Source organism: Neomonachus schauinslandi, chromosome 1 (assembly GCF_002201575.2).
Source record: "Neomonachus schauinslandi chromosome 1, ASM220157v2, whole genome shotgun sequence".
NCBI lineage: Eukaryota > Metazoa > Chordata > Mammalia > Carnivora > Phocidae > Neomonachus > Neomonachus schauinslandi.
The window spans coordinates 211,580,896-211,594,453 of record NC_058403.1 but is presented as its reverse complement, the minus strand read 5'-3'; the positions used below and the strand labels follow the sequence as shown (position 1 = coordinate 211,594,453).

The 13,558-nt window shown below is 52.6% G+C and overlaps 1 protein-coding gene across 1 annotated transcript; it reads left to right on the top strand.

Annotated features, from left to right (window-relative positions):
• The first annotated feature begins 3,572 nt into the window (after window positions 1-3,572).
• CREB3L3 (cAMP responsive element binding protein 3 like 3) lies at window positions 3,573-13,242 on the top strand. Its single transcript, XM_021705407.1, has 8 exons — window positions 3,573-3,599; window positions 4,106-4,234; window positions 4,655-4,955; window positions 5,860-5,975; window positions 7,387-7,524; window positions 11,701-11,769; window positions 12,941-13,025; window positions 13,199-13,242. Exons 1-8 carry the CDS (start codon window positions 3,573-3,575, stop codon window positions 13,240-13,242), a joined length of 909 nt encoding a protein of 302 aa, XP_021561082.1.
• Window positions 13,243-13,558: the final 316 nt, after the last annotated feature.

Genomic DNA, 13,558 nt, shown 5'->3' with positions numbered 1-13,558 from the left:
GCTCCCTGCTCAGCAGGGGAGTCTGCTTCTTCCTCTGCCGCTGCTCCTCCCCACTCTCTCTCTCTCACTCTCTCAGATAAATAAATAAAACATCTTTAAAAAAATAAAAAATAAAAATAAGATCTAGAATATTTTCCCCACCCTAAAAAGTCTCTTCATGCCTCTGTCCACTCAGCTCCCCACTCTACCCTAGGCAACCACCCTCTATCCCCAAAGATTACTTTGTCTATTCTCCGGATTTCATATAAATGGAATCATACAGTGTGGTACCATTATATGGTAAATGCATACGATGCATTTTTATAATGCAACTTTATAAGAGACTACCCAATTTCCCAAACGGGGTATAATATTTTGATTCCCACCAACAACGGAAGAGTTCTGGTGGCTCCTTATTTTCCACCAGTATCTGATATCCATCTGTTTCATTTGTTTTACTTTAGTTGTTCTGGTGGGTATCGTTAACATTTTCACCTGTCGGTAATGGTTCAGAACCAACCAAGTAAAAATGAAAAACAGGGACGCCTGGGTAGCTCAGTCGGTTAAGCGTCTGCCTTCGGCTCAGGTCATGATCCCAGGGTCCTGGGATCGAGTCCCGCATCGGGCTCCCTGCTCCGCGGGGAGCCTGCTTCCCCCTCTGCCTCTGTCTCTTATGAATAAATAAATAAAATCTTTTTTAAAAAAATGAAAAACAAAACCCACGCCGACACAATTATGTTTGGGAAATGCTACAAACTCTGTCCACTCTAAAAACACAGCAGTGCATCGTAAGGGCTCTGGTCCATGCCGCAGAGCTGCTTCTTTTTTTTTTTTTTAAAGATTTTATTTATTTATTTGACAGAGAGACACACAGCGAGAGAGGGAACACAAGCAGGGGGAGTGGGGAAGGGAGAAGCAGGCTTCCTGTGGAGCAGGGAGCCAGACACGGGGCTTGATCCCAGGACCCTGGGATCATGACCTGAGCCGAAGGCAGACGCTTAACCGACTGAGCCACCCAGGTGCCCCCACAGAGCTGCTTCTTAATGCGGCATTCCTTAATCTTGTTTGGCTGGAGCATCTCTCGTGCTGTGTTTCACACTTACACATGTTGGTGGAAGCTACCGTGGAAGTGTTACTTTGCATTCCAGCTTAGCGTTGCCTTGACATATGCATTCCTGTTCCATAAACGAGATAATATGCTGTCAAGGGCATCAAAAAGTCCTCCTGTCCCTCACTGCTTATCCTTATCGGACTTGTTCAGATATCTCTTCATTGGGGCATATAAATGCCTTCTAAAGTCCATGATTATATATAAAAAATTTTAAATACAAAGATCTTGGGGAAGGGCACTAGGGGGTCTAAATCTACAGGAAGGGGTGAGCGAGCGAATGCAGACTCTTCCCTCTGGCAGGTTTGGGTACGAGGAGGAGGGAGAGCTCTATCTGAAGGGCACCGGGGCTCCTGGGGATCAGCAATGAGGGGGGAGGCAGAGGCAGGGAGAAACCAGAAGTCAAACCTCACCTACTTCCCACACCTGCCTTGCCTGCCCTGGAAATGAGTCTCTACAGCAAAGGCTGAATAAATATTACGGCTGGGATCACGGAAGCCCAGCCAAGCCAAACAAAGCCCTTAAAAATCCAACACAGGGTGGTTACAGAGGAAGCAAGGAAGATTGGGGGGAGGCTGAGGGTGAGAGAGGACAGTGACTCCCCTCGGCTGGATCACTCTCTGGGGCAGGGGCGCCCCCGGGCGCTGGGGGCCTGAGCTGCCGGGAGCCCCCCCCAGTCCGACAGTCACAGACAGCTCCCAGACGTTGTCCAGGGTACCCTGGGGCACAGCCGCTGTCTTGTGTGTCCCCGTCAGATGCAAGTACCGCACCAGACGTAGCACATCGTGGGCTTTCACTAAATGTCTGTTACGTGAATGGTGACGGTCCATCGAGAAAAACACACCGGGATGGGAATTTCTTGAGTGCAAGGAGGGTGTTTTCTGTACATGTGCAGTTTCCACTCCATGTGCAGCCTGGAGCCCAGCATCGTGCCCGACACACGGAAGGCTGGGTTTAGTTCTCCTCCACTCACTAAGCTCCCAACAGCTTCCTGCTGTATTTAGTATAAACCAAACTCCTTGCCTGCCCCCCCCGCCCCGCCGCCAACACCCTGAACGACCTGCCCCGTCCCCTGCCTGCCCTTCCTTCTCCCTCTCTCCACCCCCTCTCTCTGCTCCAGCCACAGGGGCCTCCTCGCTGTTCCTCCAACACACCAGACCAAGTCCTGATCACAGGACATTTGCATGTGCTGTTTCTTCAGCCTGAAACACGCTTCCCCCAGGACTGTACTTAAATGTCACCTTCTTAAGGGGTACCTGGCTGGCTCAGTGGGTAGAGCATATAGCTCTTAATCTTGTGGTTGTGAGCTCAAGCCCCACATTGGGTATAAAGCTTACTTAAAAAAAAAAAAGGTCACCTTCTTCAAGGAGGCTTTTCCAGCCTTTGGTTGCCTTTCCCTGTGGTTATATGCAGTTTCTTGGTAGCACTTACTCTTTTATCACTTTCCTGATTTATTTATGTATTTATGGTCTAGCTTGTTCAGTGCTTTATCCCTAAAACAGTGGTGGGCTCGATGAGTAAGGGCTGATTGAGCACCTCTGCTATGTGCAGGCCCTTCCTAGATACTAGGGACCCAGCAGAGAACAAGGGAAACTCCATTCTAGCCTGTAAGGCCCTGGGGGTGGGAAGGAGAGAAATGAGGAAGACACAAAAACAGGTAAAGACAAAAGACAATGTCAAACAGTGAGGGGTTCCTGAAAACAGTGATATCACAAAGAGCTATGGGGCTGGGCTCCGGGGAAGGGGGCGGTCACCCATAGCCTCTTAGCCATCTGGGCTGAATATACAAAGACAGTGACAGAGTCAGAGGTGGGAGGGAGGGCATTTCCTGGCAGGCAGAACAGCAAGTGCAAAGGCCCTGGGGTTAGGACCAAGTTTGGCTCAATCAGTATTCAAGGAATAAATGAACAATAGAAGATTCTAGAAGGAACTGATTGCTGCTTAGGTTTGGCCGGGGAGGGCTTGGAGGGTGGGTAGGAGGTTGCCAGGTCCTGAGGGAAGGGAGCTTCTGGCAGAGGGAAAGGCTCCAGCAAAGGCCTGGGCTGTTCCTCTTGGTTTTGTTCTGTCCTGGGAGTGGACAGGACCCAGCCAGGGGCCCTGGGCTCTCCTGGAGACCCACATCCTGGGACTCAGAGGAGAAACAGTCCCTGAAAGTGGGGGAGAGGTCATGGCAGAGCTGAGGCACCCCAGACTTTGGCCTTTGCCCACTGCGGCTAGAAAAGCACAAAACATCAAGATAACGGTCTTCCCTCCCTTCCCCCAGCCTGCCCTGGTGTCACTGGCCCTTAACCCTGTCCATCTTGCCTGTCCCCCAATCAGCACCCAGGGATGGGCTGGGAGCTCCCTATACTATTTCAGCATCTTTTGGGGGTGGTTACGGAGCTGGAGCGAGGAGCGGAGCAGAGCCTGGGAGTCCTGGTGGTGGGGTGAGGCTCCAGCTCAGAGCAGACTCGGGAAGCGGTGGGAGGCAGAGCTGGCTGGCCTCATGAATGGGGATTTAGCAGCTGGAAAGGTGAGCCCTGTCCGGGTCCATGGGGGAGGGAGGGAGAGTCGAGGCCAGGAAACCCTCCCCAAGCTCCCAGAGTTGGAAGGAGCCTCACACACACACACCCCATTGTACAGATGGGAACACTGAGGCCCAGAGAGAACACGGAATGGCCAAACTCGTGCCTCCATCCTGGGGCTGCTCTTGTCTTTCCTCCAGGAGGGGGGCACTTGGGCAGGATGGGAGGGTAAGAGGGGGCTGGTTTCATCAGTCTCATAGGAGTTGACAAGGCTGCTCACCCCCATGCATGCACCTGTCTAGCACTTTTAAAGGAATTGGCTCACATGCCCTGGGAGGGCCTGTGTCAGCTCCACAGCCCATCTGGAGATGGAAGCTCCAGGGGCAGGGTGGGCCAGCCTGGGGGCTGAGCGGTGGTTGAGTTTGAGCCTCATGGACCTTGGGGTGGCGTGCAGATGGGCGGTGGGAGGAGAGGGGGCTGAGTGATCCTCATGCCTGTCCCCTCCTTGCCCCAGATGGCTTCCTCCACCGGTCCCATGGACCCCGTTGGCAGCCTGGAGCTCCTGGATCTCCTGTTTGATCAGCAGGACGGCATCCTGAGACATGTGGAGCTGGGTGAGGACTGGGACCACATTGAGGACCAGGTGAGGACACGCCAGGCCACAGAGCCAGAGCCCCACTCCACGGGCTCACAGAGCTCAATTTTAGCAAAGCACAGCATTGTGTCGAACCTCTCAGCTACCCTGAGGGGTAGGTGACATTAGCTTCTTCTTAGAGGTGAGGAAACCGAGGCCCAGAGAGGAGCAGTAACTTGTCCAGGGTCACACAGCACTTTGGGGCTGGGTTCAAGCTCAAACTCGGGGCTTGTGCCTTGGGGGGTGTACCCACGCTGCACGATTGTGTTCAGGCTCCAAGAACCCTGGGAGGAAGGGGAATTAGCCCCTTCTGTCTTGCAGAGAGGACAAGTGAGGCCCAGAGAGGATCAGTGGCTTGCTCAGAGTCACACAGCTATCCAGAATAAAGCCTAGCGCTTTCATCTCCCACCCCCTCCCTCTCTGTCCCAGCAGGTCCTGCCAGGCCCAGACTCTGATGAGTTCCTAAACTCCATCCTGGCTTCTGGAGACTCGGTGCCCAGCTCCCCGATCTGGTCCCCTGCAGCCAGTGACAGTGGCATCTCTGAAGACCTGCCCTCTGACCTCCCGGACACCCCTCCACGCAGTGGGGCGGCCGCCACCCCCACCGGCTGCCATACCACGGAGTCAGGCAAGGGGCTCTGCCCCTCCTACCATCCGGGACTCCCCTGCCTTGCCAGTCCCCCGGGACCAGTGGCCCAAGTGCTGGAGACCTCTGTGGCCATAGACCTGGGTGGGTTCTGCAACTTCGTTCACCACCCTCTCCTCGTTCCAGGCACTGTGCCCACACACCGGCCCTTTGAAATAGGTGCTGTCATGGGTCCATTCCCCAGATGGTGAAATGGAGTCCCCGTGAGGTTTAGGAATGAGTCAGAGCCACTGAACTGGGCTGTAACCCTGGCAGGCTGGCTCCCGCCCCAGATACCACGCTGCCCAGATACCACGCTCATCTTTGAACCTCCCATGCCTGGATCATAGAGATGCTCGATGAAAGTATGTGAGGTCATGGGACCCTAGGCCTCGGGACGCTCCTCCTGGATCTGGGGGAAACTAGCCTTATGCACAAGACACCCCCCAGCAGGGCGTCCTTTTCCCCTTGAGCCTTGCAACGACGTGGGAGCTCTTATTAGATTCATTGGAGAGTTGACAAAAGTGAGACTCAGAGAGGTTTAATCACTTAACCAAGGTCACACAGCTCTGCCCAGGCAGGATAGGAACCAAGAGCTGTGTAACCCTGAAGTCTGTGTTCTGGAGACCAGCCTGCCTATAGGTGCCAGGTGGGAGGGAACCTGAGGTGAATTAGACCTGGTCCCTGCCCCCAGCGGGAGATAAGGCCGCTCTGGCTGGAGATCTAGTCTATGATCCTGGGCTATAACTGCCGCTCCTGCCGGGTTGGCAGTGGGTCCCTCAGCAGTGTCCTGATGAATCGGGTTCCCAATTTCCCTCAGCAAGAAGACAGAGGCACCAGCTGGGGCTGTCGCCTTCAACCCAGGCCTTGGGGCCCCAAGCTGTGCCCCAAATCCCTAGCACATTGTGGTCAATCCTGGGAGCCTTTCTGGAGGCAGCAGGTAGAAGCTGGGAGCTCAGGGGTCCCCACCTGACTTTTCCCTGTCTTTGTCCCCATCTGCCCTCATCAGAAATGTGGAGCCCGGGCCTGTGTTCCGAGGAGCAGGTTGAGTTGATGGACCAGCCTCCATCCTGCAACCTCACGGTGAAAGATCTTCTTCTCTCCGGCAGCGGGGCCACCGACCTGGTGAGCAGCCCCGACCCCACCCCTCAGAGCATTGGGGTCGGAGGGCTTCATGGGGCCCCAGTACCTCCATTTCAGAGATCGGAAGGCTGAGTCACACACAGGGTAGGGCACTTTCCAGTAGTAATAATAATTAAAAAAAAAAAAAAAGCTAAAACCAAGCATTCTTCTAAATGCTTTCAATGTATCATCTTTTAACTCACAGTAATGCAAAAGATTGGGGCTCTTGTTACATTAATTTTACCCTTGAGGAAATGGGCACAGAGAGGGTCAGCAATTTGCCATAAGTCACACAGTGGCTGCTGGCTCGATCCCTGGGCTGGCCTATTGGGTCACTGCCCACTGACCCAGGGCCATCTGTATTTCCAAGGGCTTCGGGTACCCATAAACCAGACCTGACGACCCAATTAGTGCTCCCATTTCACAGATGAGGAACCAGTTGGGCTGATTAATGGCCTAGAATTCTGGGTAGTGGGGATTGATCCACAGGATTGACAGACTGTCCCAATCTGCACCTTTATTCTGGGGTCTGTCATTCCACAGGGTGACACTTTTTTTTTTTTTTTAAAGATTTTATTTATTTATTTGAGTGAGAGAGAATGAGAGACAGAGAGCATGAGAGGGAGGAGGGTCAGAGGGAGAAACAGACTCCCTGCCGAGCAGGGAGCCTGATGTGGGACTCGATCCCGGGACTCCAGGATCATGACCTGAGCCGAAGGCAGTCGCTTAACCAACTGAGCCACCCAGGCGCCCCACAGGGTGACACTTTTAAGACTTTGACACTCGGGTGACATTTCTAATGTTTCTCTTTCATAATTTAAATTTAATTAAACACTTTTTTTTTTTAAACAGGCAAATGCATCCATACAGCCCGAGTTCCAAAGGCACACACAGGCATGGGGGGGGGATCTTCTCCCTCACCCTATGTTGCCAGATACCTCCCTTCCCACACAGATGCCAAGGACTCCTCCCAAAGGGATTCCTTCTTCATTTTTTAAGTTTGACATACTAAGTAGTGTCCCACCCTTAACATGTTTTTGGCCCTTTATTTTTTAACTTGAGAGTTTATCGTGGTGATTGCTTTATATCATGATACAGGGGAGCCCCGTCCTTTTTCACCACTGTGTAGTACTCCCCACCCCGCAGACCCGGGTGATGCCTTTTTAAATCTATCCCCTATTTGTTGGATATCCCCACTGTGTCCAGCCCTTGTGTCCAGCCCTTTTGTCCACACGTGAGGTTCCGTAGGATCAGTTCCCGGCTCAGAGGGCTGGTGCTGGCTCTCCTGAGCCCCAGCGCCCATGCGGACCTGACAGCAGACGAATCGATAGTTTCTCAAATCTGGTGCCTCTTCCATTTCCTGGAGGGGGTCGGTTTCCCTGCCCCCAGCGCCATGTCCTGATTTTTCCCACAGCAACAGCATCACGTGGCAGCCCCCCACCTGCTGCGCCCTGGGGCTGACCACTGCCAGGAGCTGGTGCTGACAGAGGATGAGAAGAAGCTTCTGGCCAAAGAAGGCCTCACTCTGCCCACCCAGCTGCCCCTCACCAAGGTGAGCTGGGGCTCCGGGCCCCGCCCCCTTTCCTGCAGCTACCTGCCCAGGAATCTCACCTTGGGGGCCTCCTGCGCTAGAATGTCATGACGCGTCTGTCGCTGGAGCCGGGAAACGCATCCTAAAGACCAACTCGGTGGGCAGGGCTTGACATCCGGGAACCAAGGGTGGGCTTCCAGGCGGCGGTGGTTTGGGCTCTGGGAGCCTTCCTCGTGCCTTTCACGCTTTATCATAGCCCCTTGCAGGCCAGAGCTCACAAAAGGGGTGACCCGCAGGCCAGGTACCCCTGCAGACAGGCTTCGACTGGGCTGTGCTGCATTTTGTGAATGTTTGAATTTTGAATTGGTTGCTAACATTTCTCTGGCCGGGAGTTTTCACGCAAGAATTCCGTGACTGTGGCCCCCATACTCCCACACCGCCATATGCAACCAGCTCGCCGCAGCTGCCCCCCGGCCCCCAAGCCTATTTCATTCAACTCAAGACCTGGGTTTGCCATTCCCACTGGAAAGACATTCCTTCGTCTCGGTACCAGCCGGCTCCGGGAAAGGCGCTGTTCCCAGGCGTGGCCAGAAGGTGGCGCCATCGCACCAATGCGCAAAGTCTGGTAGCCAGTTCCTAACTGGGATGGGGTCTGGGAAGATCATCAGGACCCAGGACACCCCCGCCCCCGCCCCGCCCCAGAGACTGCAAGAATTTAGAGGAAGTCACTTGGAGTCTTCCCCCAGGTCCCTGGGTCTGGGGCGGGGGGGGCTCCCATGGGAAGAGAACATGGGTCCAGACAATGGAGTGGACTCTCCTCCTCATGTCACTGCAGTACGAGGAGCGAGTGCTGAAAAAAATCCGGCGGAAAATCCGGAACAAACAGTCGGCCCAAGAAAGCCGGAAAAAGAAGAAGGAATATATTGATGGCCTGGAAACTCGGTAAGGCTGGGGGCCTGGGATGCCAAACTTGGGGTGGGGGAGGGGAACAGAGGCCCAGGGAGAGGGGTGCAATGTGACTAGGGTCACAGTTTGGGGGGGCCTGACAAAGTGAGAGGTGTTTTTTTTTTAATTTTTTTTTTCTTATGTTAATCCCCATACATTACATCATTAGTTTTAGATGAAGTGTTCCATGATTCATTGTTTGTGCATAACACCCAGTGCTCCATGCAGAACGTGCCCTCCTCAATACCCACCACCAGGCTAACCCATCCTCCCAACCCCCTCCCCTCTAGAACCCTCAGTTTGTTTTTCAGAGTCCATCGTCTCTCATGGTTCGTCTACCCCTCCGATTTCCCCCGCTTCATTCTTCCCCTCCCGCTACCTTCTTCTTCTTCTTCTTTTTTTTTTTCTTAACATATATTGCATTAGTTGTTTCAGAGGTACAGATCTGAGATTCAACAGTCTTGCACAATTCACAGCGCTTACCAGAGCACATACCCTCCCCAGTGTCTATCACCCAGTCACCCCATCCCTCCCACCCCACCCCCCACTCCAGCAACCCTCAGTTTGTTTCCTGAGATTAAGAATTCCTCATATCAGTGAGGTCATATGATACATGTCTTTCTCTGTTTGACTTATTTCGCTCAGCATAATACCCTCCAGTTCCATCCACGTCGTTGCAAATGGCAAGATCTCATTCCTTTTGAAGGCCGCATAATATTCCATTGTGTATATATACCACATCTTCTTTATCCATTCATCTGTCGATGGACATCTTGGCTCTTTCCACAGTTTGGCTATTGTGGACATTGCTGCTATAAACATCGGGGTGCACGTACCCCTTCGGATCCCTACTTTTGTATCTTTGGGGTAAATACCCCGTAGTGCAATTGCTGGATCATATGGTAGCTCTATTTTCAACTTTTTGAGGAACCTCCATACTGTTTTCCACAGTGGCTGCACCAGCTTGCATTCCCACCAACAGTGTAGGGGGGGTTCCCCTTTGAGAGGTTTTTTTTTTCGACTCTGGGGGAGAGGTTATTTTTCATGTGAACTGCAAGGATGGAAAGATGCCTAGAGATGGCAGAGGGCTCAGTCTCGAGGTCCCTTTATCCCCTAGAATATGTGGCACCAAGAAAGGAGAATGTATGGCCCATCTTGTTCTGGCTCTCTGCCTGAAGATGGGGTGCTTACTCCCCCAGTCTGAGCATCCCTGGTCCTCAGCTATCACGGCTTCCTTGAGTGTGTGTGTTGGGAAGGACAGAGGGGACATCATTCCTGGCAGAAATTCCTCAACTGAAAAACTGTGACCCCAGTTTCATCCAATCACCTCTCTCTTAACTCATGTAAGGGGACAGGCTCCTCTTTCTTCTTCTTTTTTTTTTTTTTTTTTTAAGATTTTTTTTTTTTTATTTGAGACAGAGAGAACGAGAGAGAGAGAGAGCACATGAGAGAGGGGAGGGTCAGAGGCAGAAGCAGGCTCCCTGCCGAGCAGGGAGCCCGATGCGGGACTCGATCCAGGGACTCGATCCCGGGACTCCAGGATCATGACCTGAGCCGAAGGCAGTCGCTTAACCGACTGAGCCACCCAGGCGCCCCTCTTTCTTCTTTAACAGAAACGTAACAAGTGAGCACGCTCACTTCCTAACCTGGGACTGACTTGATGGAGTGTTATGGGTTTATTTGGGTGTTCTGTCTTCCCAAGTCAGTTTTGGGATGTCATACATTTCTGGGAAGTTGTCTGTTACAAATGTATCACCACAAAATGGTTCATAGTTATCTCTTACTATTTTGCTAAGCTCTACGTTGTTGGCAGTCATACCCATTTTAATAAATTCATGCTGTTCATTTGTGCCTTCTTTTTCTCCTTCATCTTCTTGATTCATCTTGTCAGAGACTTATTTATTTACTTATTCTTGCCAGAGAATGGCTTTCTGGCTTTTCCTCCCACCCACCTGTATTTTTGTATTCTAGTTCTTCCATTTCTGCTCTTATCTTTATTATTATTTTTAATTTATTTAAATTCAATTAATTAACATATAGTGTATTATTAGTTTTGGAGGTAGAGTTCAGTGATTCATCAGTCTTATTGCTCTTAGCTTTAGTATGTTCTTCCTTGATGCTTTATTTTGGAGGGAGTTTGTTCTGTTGTCCTTTTGCTAACTTTCAACACATGTGCATTCGCTTGTTGAGCTGTATAAAGGCTGGTAAAGATCTGTCCCTCCCGGCCCTGCGTTAGCTGCCCCTCACGCATTGTGATTTGCACCAGTGACATTACCACTGGGTTCTTGGGTCTTCCTTAATCTACATCATGGATTCTTTTTTTTTTTTTTAAAGATTTTATTTATTTATTTGAGAGAGAGAATGAGAGAGAGCACATGAGAGGGGGAGGGTCAGAGGGAGAAGCAGACTCCCTGCCGAGCAGGGAGCCCGATGCGGGACTCGATCCAGGGACTCCAGGATCATGACCTGAGCCGAAGGCAGTTGCTTAACCAACTGAGCCACCCAGGCGCCCCTACATCATGGATTCTTTTCTATCCCATGAGTTATTTAAAAGAAGGGCCTTTCAGTGTGTGTGTGTGGGGGGGGGGGCGCTTATTCCTTTCCCTGGATGCAATGTGAAGACCAACATATTCACATGCTGGGATTTGTGTATTTCAATTCCACATCTGAGTGGTCTGGGCCAAGACCACGATCACAGAGGGATGCAGACGGGAAAGGTGGGGCCCCAGCCTGGATCTGGGATCCCTAGATGGATGGATCACCATTGTCATGTACCTCAGATGCAATCTACAAAGCCCCTAATCAACCTTATTTCATGTCATTCTCCCAAACACTCTGTGAACTAGGTAATTGTTGCCCCATTTTACAGGTGAGGGGGCTGAGCTCAGAGAGTAGAGTGGCTTGAGCTCACGGGGAGGGTGAGGATTGTAACTTGGTTCTCCTTAGACTCCCAGTCATCCTACTCCTTGGTCTTCTGGAAGCATCACTGCCCAAGTTGGGCATTCCATTCCCAGTCCTGGGGGCACAGACTAGAGTGAAGCCCCCACATCAATGCAGATGTGGGATCTAGGAGCCAGGCAGACCTGGGTTCAAATCATGGCCCTGTCCACAAACTCGCCCGGTGTATTTGGATGAGTGACGTCCCATCTCTAACCTCAGGTTCCCTGTCAAGTGGGGCCTGACAGGGAGAGGTCAGCTGGGCCAGTTGGTGACAGGCATATTCTGAATGTCACTGTGACATTGTCCCTGCAGGATGTCAGCCTGCACTGCCCAGAACCAGGAGCTTCAGAGGAAGGTCTTGCATCTCGAGAAGCAGAACCTGTGAGTCTTGGTCTAGCTGTGGCAGAGGACAGGGGTAGCTGGCCCCCAGAGTCCCTTGCAGGAGAGGTGGACAATGTGGGGGACAGCCTCTGTGATGGCAAAGCAGAGCAGGGGGTAAGGGCTCCACCTAGAAAGGGGGCAGGCTGCATAAAGGAGGGCACTTGGACTTGGGGACAGGTATTTCCGGTGGAGGAAATGACACATGAATGGCCAGAGGCTAGAAACACAGCATCCTGGAGGACTGCGTGTGTTCCATCTAAGAGGTGCATCTACTCAACATATATTTAGCACCTCGTCTGTGCCAGGCATTGTTCTGGGCAATGGAACCACAACAGTAAACAAACAGACAGTTTCCCGACTTAGAGAACTCATGGTCTAGTGGGAGACATACTCAAGACAAATGAAAATATATGATTGTTTTCAAATAGTGATTGTCACTGAGGGTAAGAGCGAAGCAGGATAAAGGCACTGGAGAGCAAGTGGGGCCTATTCTGGGCAGGGAGGTCAGATAAGGTGACTTTTGAGATAAGACCTGATGGATGAGAAAGAACCAGCTACAAGAAGACCTGGGGAAATAGTGTCCTTGGTACAGAGGGAACCAGCATGTGCAAAAGTCCTGGGGTGGGACCAGGTCTGGCATGTAGCAGAAACAGCACGTGAGCCCTTGTGGCTGGAGCAGAGTGGGTGAGGGGGAGAGAGGGAGGAGGGGAGGGCAGGGAGGGGATGGGGCAGGTCATGCAGAGCCTTGGGGGCCATGGGGAGGACTTGGGCTTTTACCCCAGGGGGGTGGGAGCCCTGGGAGGATGGAGAGAAGCCCACTTACATTTGAAAAGTGCCATCTGGCTACTGCTTGGAGCATTAACCCTAGGGTGGCAGGAGGGTCCTTAGGGGGGCCAGAGTAGAGGCTGGGGCTGGCATTTCGGTGATAGATGATGGCGGCCTGGATCAGGGAGGTGGGGTGGCAGAGAAGTGAGTGGGTGCAAGGGGGTGGGATGTTCAGGGAGATTTACTGAAGCAAAGAGAGAGAGTCTGGGACTCTAAAGACCAGTGGGGCCGTGAGGGATGAATGGGGTTCAGACATCAGCCAGTCTGGGAGATCCCAGGAATGGATGGGAGTCAGTCAGATCACAGCCCCATGGGGCTGAGCCAAGACCCTCCCATTCCCACTAAGATCCCTCTTGGAGCAGCTGAAGAAACTCCAGGCCATTGTGGTCCAGTCCACCAGCAAGTCGGCCCAGACGGGCACTTGCATAGCGGTAAGTCCTGGTCCCCAGGATAAAGGGGGTCCTCAGCCTTGGCAAAGGGGGTCTGTGTGGGGAGCTGAGCACAGCCTGAGCCCCAATTCAAGCACGATCCCATCTTCTGGGCCTCAGTTTCTTTGCTCACAGGGTGGGGGGAGGGATGGGGTGACCTCCCCCATCTCTGCCAGGTCCTGCTGCTCTCCTTTGCCCTCATCGTCCTGCCCTCCATTAGCCCTTTCGTCACCAACAAAGCCGAGAACGCCGGAGACTACGCACCTGTTCGAGGTAGGTGGGCTAGGGATGCTCTGTCCTCAAAACCCCCCGGGCTGCATCATGGGCACAATCCCCTTGTTTCCCCAAGTCTCTATACTGGGCCTCTGGGGGACATGGAGGGGATCCCCTTGCCTGCTCGCTACTCCTTGAGGCTGGGGCTGGGGAACGGAGGGACACCAGTCCCCCACCCCACCCCTCATGATCCTCCCAACCCTTGTTCAGTTTTCTCCAGAACTTTGCACAACGATGCTGCATCCCGCGTGGCCCCCGACGCC

Bases quoted from the DNA above. Each gene is read 5' to 3' on its own strand.
- CREB3L3 (XM_021705407.1), top strand. From the start codon at position 3,573: ATGAATGGGGATTTAGCAGCTGGAAAG. The intron at 3,600-4,105 runs GTGAGCCCTGTC...TCCTTGCCCCAG, and splicing joins GGGATTTAGCAGCTGGAAAG to ATGGCTTCCTCCACCGGTCC. The intron at 13,026-13,198 runs GTAAGTCCTGGT...CATCTCTGCCAG, and splicing joins AGACGGGCACTTGCATAGCG to GTCCTGCTGCTCTCCTTTGC.